The following is a 14,048-nucleotide window of genomic DNA, read 5'->3' as shown; positions in this document are numbered from 1 at the left end:
TGTGACGCTAAAGCCGGTTGCAAATATCCAGCGCTGGGGCCCCTCGCAGTGGGGAGTGGAACGGTGGCTACGTGACACGGGGCAGCCCTGCCATTCCCAGAAGGGGCTCAGCTCCCGCTGCTGCCAAGTGGAGCCCAAGGCTTGAATATCCCCGTGGGGTTTCTCCCCACAGCACACCCGGGGTTTAAATTAATATCCAGGGAGTAAGGTCCTGCTCTTTGGTTTGTGTTTTATTGAGGCTTCAAGTCTAGGTCTGCTGCTTAATCTTCAGACTCTCCTCATGCATAGTTTATTTTGCATTGTGGACAAAGTTATTCCAATATTGGCTTGTCTTGCTGTTCAGAAAACATCCATTAAAACAAAAACCACTCTAGTTTGCAAAGGGTGCCTTCCATTTCAAACCTGTGCTGACCTGTTGGATTTGCTAGATGGTATCTGAATGCTCCGCTTGGTAGCAGGGTCTTCCTTGTCACTGCTGCTGACAGCTCCGGGGCTGACCAGCAAACTCGTGTGACCCAAGAGCTTGTTCTCTCTGGGATTTTCGAAGCATGAAATGGGAATCTTTAGGCACGGAGGAAAGTGTTGAAGTAAGAAGGGCAGGCTAATCACTTACTTGAATAATGTGTTAGAGCTGCAGGTGATATTCAGCAGAATGATGTCTCGCAAAAAGTTATGCTGTCACCTAACTGTGAGCTTGGGACTTACAGAGCAGTTAAGCAGAAAAGTGCAAGGGATAAGATCAAGTAATGAATTTTTTTTGGCATTAAAGTCTGAAAAGGATCAGCCAGGGACCCAGGAGTCAGGACATCCAAATTTTATTTCCTGTATTGACTCAGACATGTAAAAAATGAATTTCCACCATCCAGTTCCTTTGTCTTGTCCACGTTTGCATTGTTACAGTGCAAAACCCCTGCCTAACCTTAGTTACGGGCTATAGGAACTCCAGAAACACAAATAACAGTTAATAGTGTTTCACACTCTGAAACACAGAGAATCTGGACAATTCAGACAACTGCATTTCTGAAGTGTTTCAAATTTCAGGGAGAGGTAATTTCTTAATTTAGCTGAGCGAACTTACCCTACCCCAAGAGGAAAACCTCCATGCTTGCACCCTGAATGTCCTCAGCGTGCAGAATGAAATTATTTACCAGCTGAAGAAGTATGAATATCAAAAGGTTCATTAAACATTCCAGCTAATTTTCTCTGGTCTGTAAAATTTGGTTGGGAAGAAGGGGTGGATGAAAGGGGTTTGGTTTTTACATGGTCAGTGCTCAGTTTCAAAACTACATGGCGTGGAACTAACTTCCATGTTACCGAGCCCCTTGAAGGGCGAGTGATTCTCACGTGGGCTCATCAGTAGCTGGAAAACTATTTTCCCTGTGACACTTGTGCACTTGCTCCGTCTGTTCAAGCTGAGGGTGAGAATTTGCTTCTTGTAGCACTTGGGTTTCTGACCTTTTTTTTGAGTGAGAGTTGCTAGTACTGATTTTATTTGCTGGTTTTGTTAGCTACTAGTGTCAGTCCTATATATGATATATATAGATATATATACTTTTTTTCACCTTGCTTACCTGACTGCCAGAAATCAGCTCATGCCACAGAAGTCTGTGTGTGTCTGTGCAGGTCACAGAGAGCCATGCACAGAAATCCTCTCCCTTTGGCACAATAGTCGTCTCGGGAAACCCAAAAGTTTGATTTTTAGACACATCGCATCTCTGAACAACACAGCACCAGCTCGGGGTTGTCTTGCTTTTGATTTCTGTGACTGGCAAAGGGCACATGGTCAAAACTGAGCTAAACCAAGACCAGAGGCCTCTGCAAAGATTCCAGAGCTATTGGCCACATGTGGGAGGGGAATGAAAAAATACAAGAGGTTTTTCAGTGTCTTCTCAAATTGCAGCTTCATGTTGAAATGAAGCTACTTCTAATTAAAAAACAACTAATCAAATAATTTGAAAACAAATCAAGGCTTTTCATTTCATGTCAGCTGAAATGTTTCTACTACCTTAGATGAAGATCTGTTGATTCTTTAGTTAAATGAACAAGCAGTCCCATCAAACAGAAGGTATTTCAGATTATCCTGAAACACTCTCACCTCTCTGCATTTGGGGGATTTGACTGTCAAACTGGAAAACTCAAGAACTGCACAGTTCTAACCAAAATATATCTAGTCGCAGAAATACCTGTTTCCATCTGTGACTGAGAGGTTAAAACATTATTCTGCACGTATTCAGTCTCCCCACCTGGCAGGAGCAGAGCTCCTTCTGCTTTAATGATGGTGGGAAATGGTTTTGACTTTGCTTCTTGCCTTGAATTCCTAAGCAAGAAGTAGTTGTGAGAGGTTTCAGCTTTTGCTGGGTGTTTCTTAGGGCACAGTTGCCTCCTAGGATCACAATCCAAGAGAGACAAATGGTTGCAAGCTCCTGAAAGACCCTTTGTTATATTTTAAAATACCTAAAGACTGAAGTTGTGTATCCTGAGAAATATTTGGCAGATGAAACCTACAGAAGATGATGCATGTATCTGCCTACCTGCTGAAAAAAACTGCTCTATAGGGCCAGAGACCTGGAAACTACTTCTGTCTTGGTCGTGGCCTCGTGTGACAGTTGTGTCCTGCCTTCGCTGGGCTAAAGGACACGCTCAGCGCAGCTCTGTGCTGGTGATGGGTTTGGCCTCCCCCACCCCTTTAGAGGAACTGGCATCTGAGACTCCAGGTATTTGATGGGAGCAAAATATACTCTAACCTTTACTGCAAAAATAAAACTTCAAAGCTGTGATCTGAGTGAAAACGGAGGCTGTGGACATTATGCAGTCTTCAGAGAGCCTGGTGTGGCTCTGAGTTTAACACAGTCCAGTTGTCATGGAGCGAGCAGCCTCCTATTTCAGCTAGGTGTGTTCACTCTGGAACCTAATGATGGAAAGTGTCTGCAGAGGAAGATGTTTTCTAGCTGGGCTAACAGCCATGCAAAAGCACCAGTACTTCTATCGCTGTTCACCATTATAGAATAAGCAGCAGTACGTGAAGAGGTAGTATGTTTTCTCACTTGTGCATACGCTGTGCCTGCCCTGAAGCAAATGCCAAGCAGCAGGTAGGATGTAATATCGAGCAGTTGTGCGCAGGTTTTGGTTTGGCTGTTGTGTTCCTGTCTAGTTTGGTTCTTAAAGAGAATCCTTGTCCCAGGACCTGGTGTGGAAGCCATTGTACAGGCCTCTACGCTTCTTGTCCTCGCTGGTGGTCAGGAATAAAACTGAAAAAAGACAAGGCACAGTGACTGAGACAGCAGGTAGCAGATCCGGAATGGTGTCTCTTGTTTTGGCTGCCTTGCCCCTAGCTTGTGCTAGTGCAGCCCCCTCGCTCATCGACCTTGTCTTGCTCTGAGCCACCTCCTCCCCCCCTCTCCACCCCAAGCTTATTTCCCGGCCGCTGGAGATTTTAATATTCAAGCCGTACCTTCCACATGAGCTGTGCTGAAGAGTTGACGTGTCGGAGTTTATTGATATCACATCGGGTTGCGCCGGGCTGTCAGCTGCACATTCAGCCTTTAGCGACCCCCTAAGGTGCGGGCTCTGGCAGCTCTAAAGGAATCTGCACAAAAACGCCTTTTTGTTTTGTCCAAGGTGAGACAATGCGAACAGGGCCCTGCACCAGATGACAGGGCTGATAAAGGACCAAGCGGCGCAGGGATATCTTTCTTTCTTTTCACTCCTTCATTCAATCCTTCTTTCTGTCACTTGCATTCTCTCCTCCCGATACTTTTCTTTCTTCTCTTTCTTCTCCCGGCTCGGCTAGCGGAGAGCAGCAGAGACAAGCAGAGGGGTTCAATTGCAGGCGAATGTCACAGTCCAGCTTCTCAACACATTTTCAGCGGCAGCCGGAGTTGCTGTTGGCCAACTTGACGAGGGACACGCTCTGCTTTGCGGGCCCTTTTCACCCAGAGCTCTTTTACAGTCACGTACTTTGGTGTTTTCTCCGTGGGCTGAAATGAATGTAAAGCTGTGAGTGTTTGTGTGTGTTGGGAGAAAAGTAGGGAGGGGAGGGGTGTAAATATGGAAAGATGGAGTTGGCAGAAGTGCAGTAGAGAGAGCAGGAAAGCAAGTGGACGTAGCAGTGAAGCGGGAGAGGACGTGTGTATATATACACGCATATGCATATATATATATCGTGTGTATATATATAAATAAAAAAGCATAAGGACACAGGAAAAGGAAGGAAGCGAAAGACAGGAAAAAGAATCAGATGCTCTCCAAGGACAACTGCCTTAATAACTTTTGCTGCATGCCCCTGTTTTCACAGACACGGTAGAGGACAAAGTCAAGGAAGCGAAGTGGCCGCTCGTGCCTCTTCTCGCACACCTCTTGGCTTCAGGCAGCCGGTCTGACATTCAGATAAATGAAGCAAGGCTTGCAAACAGCAGGAGGAATGTGTTTCTCATGTGTGGTTAAGTGGTCTCTGGTGCCTCATTCTCACAGGCTGGTTTTTCAGGATTGGGAAAGGTTTATGAGGTTAAATTTGTTGATCTTTCCTGAAAGAGTCTTATATTGAAAGGTCTTTAACTTGATGTATCCAGGCAGGGAGGCCCAGGGCTGGAACGGCAGAGGAACTACAGGACAAGATTAAGGGCCGTTGGCAGAGCTATATAGGGGTTTAGGATGAAAATAAAAGAGGGTGTTGCAAATTGGGATGGAGGAGCAATGGTGGAGCTGTGCAGGGACCCCAGGGTAAGAATAGCAAGGCAGCTATCAGCCAAGATTGAGATGTGCTGGCAGAGTGTGTGGGGCTCAGAACTGGAACAGAAGGGGTGGCAGAACTTCAAGTACACAAGCAGAGCCATGCTGGGACAAAGCCAGGAGGAGCAGAGGTTGTCACAGCCGAGAAACTGGGAAACCTGGGTTTGCGTGCCTCGCTAGGATGCCAGACGTCGGAGATAGCATGTCTGTGCATATGTGATGTGCTGATGAACATGTTACACCAAGTGGGTTCCAGCCCAGATCTGGAGAAAGGAAACTTTTGCTTAGGGATCAGCAGCACCTGAGACACAGCCACGATGCTTCTGCTCAGTCAGTTTTGAGACAACTACTACATTAAAAGTGCTGGAATAGATTAAGCGTGGGGGATTTGGTCTGGGATAGAAGCACACACATTTCTCAAGGTGAGAATGGAGGTATAAGGGCAAAACTCTCCAGAAATGCCTGTCGTCTGGCTGGGGTCAGTTCTGAGTCTTTCTCCTGTGGATCTGAGTGTTATTTTCACAAAGGTGTTTGAATAGTACAGTGTCTTTTCTATTACGGTATTTGTACCTCCAGGCACCCTCGGAGGGTGGTCGTAACGCATGTGGGGAGCAGTTAGATATTGTATTGTGCTCAGAATGAGGAGGCAAACTGGTGTAACGGGCTCCTGGAGGTTCACCCCCTTGCTCTGTTGGCTGTGGTGTTATGTATGCTTGCTGGTGGGGGAACATGGGCACAGCTGGGGCACAAAGGTGGGATTGCAGCAAGTTTGGCATTACGGGGAATTCCTTGCATGTCCTTGGTTTCCAGCATAAGGTTCAACCTGGTGGAGGCAAGGCATGAATTTAGGGGGTGAGAGTCAGGGCCTCAAGCCGAGCACACAGGACAGAGGCTGCGTGCTGACTTGAGCTTGAAACAAAACACAGAGTCCCAAGCTAAAAATGTACATTTAATTATCTGCTTAAATCAGTCACCTACTGTGTTTTTAACCCCAGATACCATATCTACACCAATCCTTGCCTGGATCAAGGGCCTGGCTTTGTACACTGCAGGCCAGGTGATCTGTCTTGGGTCTACCTGCTGCTTTAATTGGTAAATCAAGGTGGTTATCAAAGGATCAGATCTCCCATCCATAATTCTAGCAGGCTTCGAGCATCCTGGATACCTGTGCCAAATTCTCCTGTGTGGCTCAGACCCACGAGTGGGACGTGTTTGTGCTGCTCTGTCAACTTCCCCATGTCTATAAGAAATTTATTTAAGGGAACTGGGGAAATGAAGCTGAAAAAGGAAGAAAGCAAAAAAGGGAAAACTCCAGAGAAAGTGAGCAGACCTTTTCTTCTCCTTGCCTCTTTATTCCCCCCGTATCCCAGCTGGTCTCCCTTTGCTTCCCAATTTTGGGAGCGCTATTGATGCCTCTCTAACGACATCGTTTCAATGCGAGTAAAGGAGCCAGCCAGCCCCTGCGGTCCCTCTCGTGCAGCCCTCCGCTGGATCCTGCGCCTGCCACAAGCACGCGGCTATGAATATTGAAGTGAAAAAGGGGCCTTTTATGGACTTCACAGATGTGCTGGGGAGTTGGGGCAGGCCTCATTACCTCGGGGTTCTTTAAAAGGCCAAACAAAAGCCAGAAGAAAGAGTGTTAGGGGTGGAGGGGGCAGGGAGGCGAGAACTAGAAAAAAGTTGAAAGAAAAGAAAAGACGACTGGAGTTGATGGATATTCCATCTGTTTATGTTCAGGCCAGTGCTGGGAATTAACAAAGGCTGTTGGAGACATAGGCTGTCTTTTGCCCTCCCTCCCTCCCCATCTTCCTCCAAATGTTCTGGATGATTTGGTTTTGTTCGCTCCTCGCAAGGAACAGAATATGTTGGGTTTTTTGTGACCATGTGTCTTTGCATGGGGGCACTGCAGCTGGTACCTCCACTGCCAGACCTGATTTGCGGCAGGATTTGCTGGGGCCCTCATGTCTCTTACAACTTTCACATGCAGAGTAGATGGAGCCTTCGGGGCCAGATCCCTCCACCGAGATAAATGAGTACAGCTTTTTGGCTTTTGCCAGAACTGCAAAGGAGTTTGCTTGGTCTATATGCATGGCATGGATTATGAAGGAGCATCTGGTTAGGGATGCAATTCCTTCTTTGTGGGCTTGGAAAAGCCTTCATCTAATTTAGCTTCCAGCTTCAAGGCAAAGGTACGTTCCCAACCTGAATGGAGTTACCGGAATGGCTGCAATTGATAGAGGAATGCGGAGAGCTGTTGGATGTGTCTTCACCCAGTGCAAGTCCTTGTATCGGCAAGAGGCTTTTGGTGGTAGATGACAGTTCCAAGGAAGAGAGTTTGTGTAGCTTATTCTTTCCAAAATCATGTAGTGCTCCACTTGTAGTTGTGCCCATGAACCCAGCTAGCACTGAGCCAAGGAGGGGAAGGTACCTGTTCAAGGAGATGTAGGGTGAGATACTCCTGTATAAGAGTTTTCTTAAAATCACGGAGCCAATCCATGAGTTAAGGGGCAAATTCTGGCAGAGCTGGGAGGAAAGTAAGTTTGGGGTGAATGCTCAGGACAGCCAGAACCAGGGAAAACTGAAGACGTTGCACCACCTTTGAGTCTTCAAGCTCAGCATGTGAACGTGGGGCTCATCCTGGTGAATCTTTGGGATTCAGATGTGGAGAAATTGTTGGATACCATGTCCCAAGCTGGAACAGGTTGTGTGGTTCTCACTGTGGTCATTCGGCTGACAGGCTGTGTCCTGTCACCCGTGCGTGGGGATGTGCATACGCTTGGACACCTTTTGCATGTGCTCCCTTTTCATCCATGAAACCTCCAGTTTTCCTTTCTCCCTCCTTCCTACAGCTTCTCCTTCCACATATGATCTCTCTTATTCAGTAGAGATCTTGACGTGATGAGGGAATTATCCAGCTGTGAAATACTTTTCTCTTTGACCCCCCTGCACTTTTCCGTATTCCCTCCAGACAGACACACGCTGTCTCTCCCTCCCTGTTCAAGAGCATCAGCTCCACTGTGAGTATTATTTCCAAGTTGTAAAGCCCATAATGGACATTACCTCAGTCTGGTTTGGTTACAGCTGGCCAGTTCAGTGCCTGAATTAGGAAAAAAGAATAGAAAAATACCCAAACCTTGATCTCCGAAGGCCCCCACGCTAATGCTTTGCTGAACACTGCAGTCCCCAGCTGAGCTGTAAATGACTTTTTCATTTTCCTAGGCCTGCTACCCAGTCTGTTTGGTATTCAAGGGCACCCCACCAACAGGCACTATCATTCTGCTTGGGCCGAATTACTTGATTAAAACGCATATCAACTATTATGTGATTCGTTTTCTGCTGCTGCTCCACACCACAGCCCTCTAAACTATGTTAAACTGTAATACAGCTGCGCACGCACGAGCAAATGCTGGAGAATGGGGAGTTTACAGGTTGGAAAGGGTAGGGAGGGGGAAGCCCAAGCTTTATTGTATGTGCTGTCGATTATTGGTTTTTTATGTCTGGGAATGTGCTTGGACAGGGGAAGGGGGGCGAGAGATGAATTTGAAACACCCCTGTCCCCCTTTGCAGTCCCACCTGCTGCTGAATAGGTTTGGAGGTGAGTGTGCACACATGTGCACCTCTCGTTGTGAACTCAGGGCTTCATCATTTTCTGAAAAGAGAGAGAAAAACGTGTTGTGGATTTTGCGTTGGAGAGAAAAATCAAAGCGATACAATTCTGTGCCTGCAATGCTGTTACTGCGTCGCCCTTCTCTCTGGCTTTTCATGGGCTTGTTTGCATTTTGATGGGTTTTGTTTGCTTTCTGCCAGAGGGGAAGGCAGATGCTAAGAAATCAGGGAGAGTTTCAGCTCTTGCTTCTGAAGCTGTTGACTGCAGGGTCCGGCGCAGGGGACATGCTCTGTGAATAAATGGCTGCATCTTGGTGATCCTTGTTCATCCTGCATCCTTTTGTGGGAGTAGAACGTGCGAGATGTGCAGTGTCACCCTTCCTGCTCTGCGTATGTGCTGTAGCTGAGGTCCACAGCAAGGATCTCAGCTATAATATATCTTATTATTTCAGGGTTTCTTGACAATGTACCCACGATCAGGAGACATTTCATCTATGGGACGGGTACCTCCTCACTGTCCCATGGCAGTGGGGCTCTATTTATTAAGGTGATGTCAGGCAGCAAAAGCATCATGCAGCAGGTGAAACCTGCTCTTTTCAAGGTCATTGAGAGACTCTTTAATTGTCCTCCAGCATAAAATAACTTGAAGTTATACGGGACTGGAAAAATATGTACACATTCATATAGGGGTAGCCGTTGGGGCCACCAAACACAAGAGCTTTGGATGAAGAGCGTTGTGAAAAGTGGGGAGACTTGGTATGGGGCTGTAACGTGGGGATGCTCAGATCTTGCTGGCATCTTCAAAGTGAGATTTTTCTTATTTCTTTCATGCCATTAAATCCAAGTTCCCCTGTGGCTGCATTGGCGTGCCAGCCAGTCACCCCCCGACCCAGTTTTGTGGAGCATCGCCGTTGCTCCAGCAGCATCTGGGTGAGTTTGCTAACGCCAGTTGCAGCACAAAAGGTGCAGTTGTAGCAAAGCTCTTCACAAAACCATTCCCTTCCCCCTCTCCATATCTGCCTTCCAGCGTATATTTAATTTTTAGGATGGTGCAGCTGGAAGCGGGATAGAAAAAGAGACGGGAAATGAGATGAGAAATACTGAAGGAGAGAACGTGCAGCTCCCCTTTACCCTCTCACAAAATCCGATCCCCACTTTAATGAATGCGTTTTCATGTCTGTTCCTGTCTGCCAATCCTTCCAGACGGCACCAAGGTGCTTCAAGACAAGGCAGCAGGTCCTTGTAGAGCATCAAGGGCTCAGTTGGAGCCTGGAGGGTCTTGTTGTGGCCGATTCCACCTAATCCTATTGATTAATTTAACTCCAGGGCTAAGAGACGCCTAGAAGCAGTGAATGGAGATGCAAAGGAGAAAGGTGGAGGGGGAGGAAGGGATATGGAGGAGTGTAGGGAATGGGAAGAGGGAGGATGTATCCAGACCATAATTTTGGGGGGTGTTTCTTGTTCCTTTCCTCAAGGTCCAGTCCACTTCTGTTCCTTTAAACCCCTGCAGGGAGCTCTGCCCAGCTTTTGCTAATTGTACCCCAACCTGAGCTGTCAGTGCTACTCCGGACTATGAGTGTGTGGGCCATAATTTACACATTTCCTCATGCCAGAATGGGTCCCATGACAAGCCCAGGCTTATATTTGTCACCTTGCCTGTGCCATCCTGCGCACACACCTGTGCACGTGCTCTGGCTGCACTTATTTCCGTGGGGAGAAACAACCGTTTTGGTTTGTTCAGTTTTTCCCCAGCTCATCCTCCCCGAGATGTGGGACTTGACATTGGTCCACGCAGACCTTCGAGTCCCTTCCCGCAGTCGTCTCTACCCCTTGCACGAGCCGCGTTGTATCTCTGCTCCAAGAAGGTGCTGGTACATTTGAATATCCCCCCCGAGCAGAGGGAAGGTCTTATGAATTTTTACACTGGCAAACTTGCTTTCATTCCCATAATGAAGCCTATGTCTCTTTATTTCTAATAGTATTGCAATGCAGAGAGATATGAGCAGTTTGGGTTTTTTGTTTCTGAGCTGTGGAGCAGTTATGCTAAATAATAAAGATGGAATTGCTCTTAAAATAAAAATAGCAGGGTCAGTGTGTGTGTGTCCTGTAATACACACACTTTTCTCTCAGTTTTGCCCTCCCGTGAGATTTTTTTTCCTCCGTTCTCCTCTCCATTCTGTTCTTTTCTGTCAATCTTTAGCTGGTCTGATGTCCTAGGGGAGCTGCGTACCGGACAGCTAGCTGTTTCCCATCCTTCATCACAACTAGTGATTGGTAAGCCACACAAGAAGCTGCTGCTACATATTTCTCCACCTTCATATTTACAGGGTGTTCGGTGCTGTCCGTGCTAAGTGTAAAATGCTACCAGCAAACGCTAACCATTATTTCTATGGCAATAACCCCATTGTGCTGGAGGCTGCAAACTGGGGTTTTCCCTCTGCTCATGCATTCATTTTTAACACAGGGTTGTGTGGTTAGAAATGTAGTGTTCAAGTTTTGGGTGAATTCCCTGGACTTGCCTAGTGAGGGAGTCTCCTTGAGTTACTCTTGCAGCTTTGTGAAAGCTTCTCATTGCGCAGAAACCTTGCAGAGATTATGGTAGAGTTTGTTCCAGCAGGTTTCAGCTGTTAGGAGTGGAAAAGACCTGTTAGATCCTCGAGTTGCGTCTTAGGCAGGTAAGGGAGCCTGCCACTGATAATATGGGATGCATTAGATAATAAGCTCATACCGCAGTCTGTCTCAGCTCAAAGACTTTCTATATTATTTAATGAATCTGTGTCTGACAGCAGCAGCTGCATCCTACTAAGACCAGCTGGTTCCAGACATGCCCTGGGATTTTTCTTGCTCTCTTGGTTTCATCTTTGTAGTCGGGTAGTTGGAGCCTCACACTTGGCACGAGGAGCTGTGGCTTCTTTTCCCAGCCTTGCTCCTGACTCACAGGGTGACCGTAGGTGGGTGACTCCCGCCATCCCTGCCACGGTTGTAAAATGGAGATAATGCCGGTTGGGAGTTGTTTGGAGACTCGCAGATATGAAGTGTTATGTCAGTTTGTATTGCAAGGTTTGGCTCTGCACCTTTTTATCCCTGTAGCCAACATGATGGGCAGCGCGGTCGCCAGCACTGCTGTGAGTAGGACAGATTCTTACTCATGACAATCAGTCATCCTCTCCCAAAACTTTGTAGCCAAATCAGGGATTTGGAGCATAAAGCTCCAAATTAGGAGCGTTAGGCTGTTGAAGACAGCATGGCTGGTTTTTCCATTCCAGACTTCCGCAGGAAAAGAAAAAAAAGTGAGCAAAGTATGGGAGACGAAACGCATTACAGATCCTTTTCTAAACATTTTTTCCTCACTTGGGGAGTTACTGAATTCCAGATTTGGTTTATACCATGTAAGCGGTTGGACCAAGTATATGGATGAGCTGTAGTTACATGTTTCATTGTTGTAATCAAGTGACCAAGAGTTAGATCTTAAAGTCATGTTGATGTTGCTGCCACCATAGTACTTGCCAAGTGTGCTGGAGCTTTGTTACATGAGGTGTGAAACATGCCACAAATGACAATCCCTGTGCTGAAAGTTGCTACTAAGCATTTGTACTAACTATGCAGAAATGTGTATTTACTGTAAAGAAATATGCACAGCTGCAGAGTTAAATGCCATTTAGCTTGGCGTGTTTTCCTTCCCTTTCCTCTCACAGTGGCCCTCTCGCATCCTGGACCCAAACACACCCCTGCCCTTGCTTTGTTCATGTTTCCAGAAAACATGCTAATTAATTAAACCAAAAATAGTGAGTTAAGTGATTAACTTTAAGAAATCTACTGTATGCTATAGGTTTCCAGATGTGCTTTTGTGCAGCATGGTGCTCCAAGGTCCAGATGTGCTTCTACCTGCCCCAAATCATCTGGGACCCAGATGTGGAGGGCTGTTATTTTCAAGTACAGATGTTCCTTTTATACCATTTGAGACTCTAGACCTTCCCTGAAAATGGACATAACCCAAAAGCTAGTTTGGTAACAGATTTCTTTGTACAGTAAAACTGGCTTTAAAATGTAGGACAGATGCTGCTCCTCTGAAGTCAAAAGGTCAATTTCTCACTGACTTCAGTGAGAAATAAATGGTTCCTGATTTAAAAAGGTGAACATATGTAAAGACTCAGTGTATTGGTAAGCCAGGCCTAGAGAAGGGAAAAGCTCTGAAGGTGATGCATTTGCCCCCCAAACAAGCCATCCACTCCCCTGTAGCAGAGTTTCTGTGACCCTAAGACATAAAAGCATTTTTGTTTTGCAGCGAGCTGAACGCAATGGCATTTTGTGGTCATCTCAGTATAAACAAGTGAACTCCGATGGGATATTTGCCCCGTACTCCTCAAACTGCCGCCGTGCTTGAGCAGCTGTTGGGGAAATCACAGCTGCTGTTCTCAGCCCTGGAAAGAAAAGGCGGATTTTTGGGTGATGATAGTATGGAGCAAAAAGAGAGAACTGAAAAACACTATTGGAACTTCAGGAAACTTTATTGTCAAGTTGAGCAAAACTGGGCTTATGTACTCCAAGCTCTACTTATTTGGGTTTGATAAGCGCCTCAGGTGTGGTGCAGGGAGAGGGGAAAGGCAGAGGTGCAGGGCAAGTGAAGGTGGAGGAAATAAGTGACCAAATTAGACATTGGTAAAGGAATTTTATGGCATCTTAATGCTGTGGGAATCTGGCCTTGTGCAAAACTCCTGCTGAAATTTGGGAATTTAGGAGAAGAGGAACTGTATCCTATGGGAAACTCAACCTACAGGTGAAGTGGAGCTGGAAATGTTTTTCTTTGTTTCTTCCTAAGGTGGTTTAAGAACATTGAAATCTTAAACATTGATACTACACAAAACCCAAGAGGAAGTTAGACTGCACAAGTCAAAGCAATATGTATTGATATCTTTATGCATGCGTTTCAGCTTCTACATTTTAGCTGTTCCCTCTCTGGCTTCTCACCATGCAAGCCTCACCTCCCCTTTGCTTCCCTTCCCACCCCAGGTAACAGGCTGGACGAAGGCTCCGACGTCGAATCTGAACCAGACCTGCCTTTGAAGCGCAAGCAGCGCCGCAGTCGAACCACCTTCACTGCCGAGCAGCTGGAGGAGCTGGAGAAAGCCTTCGAGAGAACCCACTACCCAGACATCTACACACGAGAGGAGCTCGCTCAGCGAACCAAGCTCACGGAGGCCCGAGTTCAGGTAAGGACTAAATCTGGTGTGGGGCAGGTCAGCCTGGTGGTGCAGCTTCTTGTTCACTGTGGGGAAGGAGGTGGCAGTGCTGGGGATGAGGGTGCTGAAAAGCTGTAATGTGGATGCTCGTTGTCTTTGGGGTCACGTTCACAAGGCTCCGAGACTTCAGTTCTGCACATTCCCACGGGTTTGCAGATGTGCCGTTTGGATTTGGCCCGTCGCAGAGGTACCAGCTGGAGGGTTTCCATCCAGGTTGGGACCAGGAGCCAGACTTTGCCGAACTTGGCAAAGCATTTAGTGCTCTGTTTTCTGTTGGAGGAAATTCCTTCATTTGCCTGGGAGGAAGCAGTGTGTGTGTACATGTTTGTATTTGGTGTTTCAGGAGAAATCGCACCATTTACCAACCTTGCCCAGGGGAGCAGCTCATATTTTGCAAAGTTTGCAAGTTCTATATGTGAATTTTCATAAAACTTCTTCTCCCCTCGATCTCTAGAGAGCACAAAAAGGGCGGGG

The 14,048-nt window shown here is 46.8% G+C and overlaps 1 protein-coding gene across 8 annotated transcripts in view; it reads left to right on the top strand.

The window, feature by feature from the left end:
* PAX7 (paired box 7) overlaps nt 1–14,048 on the top strand; it is a 96,660-nt gene that overhangs the window by 33,698 nt on the left and 48,914 nt on the right. For all 8 annotated transcript variants that reach the window (XM_065038101.1, XM_065038098.1, XM_065038099.1 and 5 more), the window contains one exon: nt 13,345–13,544. In XM_065038101.1, coding sequence (XP_064894173.1) covers nt 13,345–13,544 — 200 coding nt within the window. The remainder of the gene's footprint in view (nt 1–13,344; nt 13,545–14,048) is intronic.

Source organism: Columba livia, chromosome 21 (assembly GCF_036013475.1).
Source record: "Columba livia isolate bColLiv1 breed racing homer chromosome 21, bColLiv1.pat.W.v2, whole genome shotgun sequence".
Classification (NCBI taxonomy): Eukaryota; Metazoa; Chordata; class Aves; order Columbiformes; family Columbidae; genus Columba; species Columba livia.
This window is presented reverse-complemented; position numbering and strand designations above follow the sequence as displayed.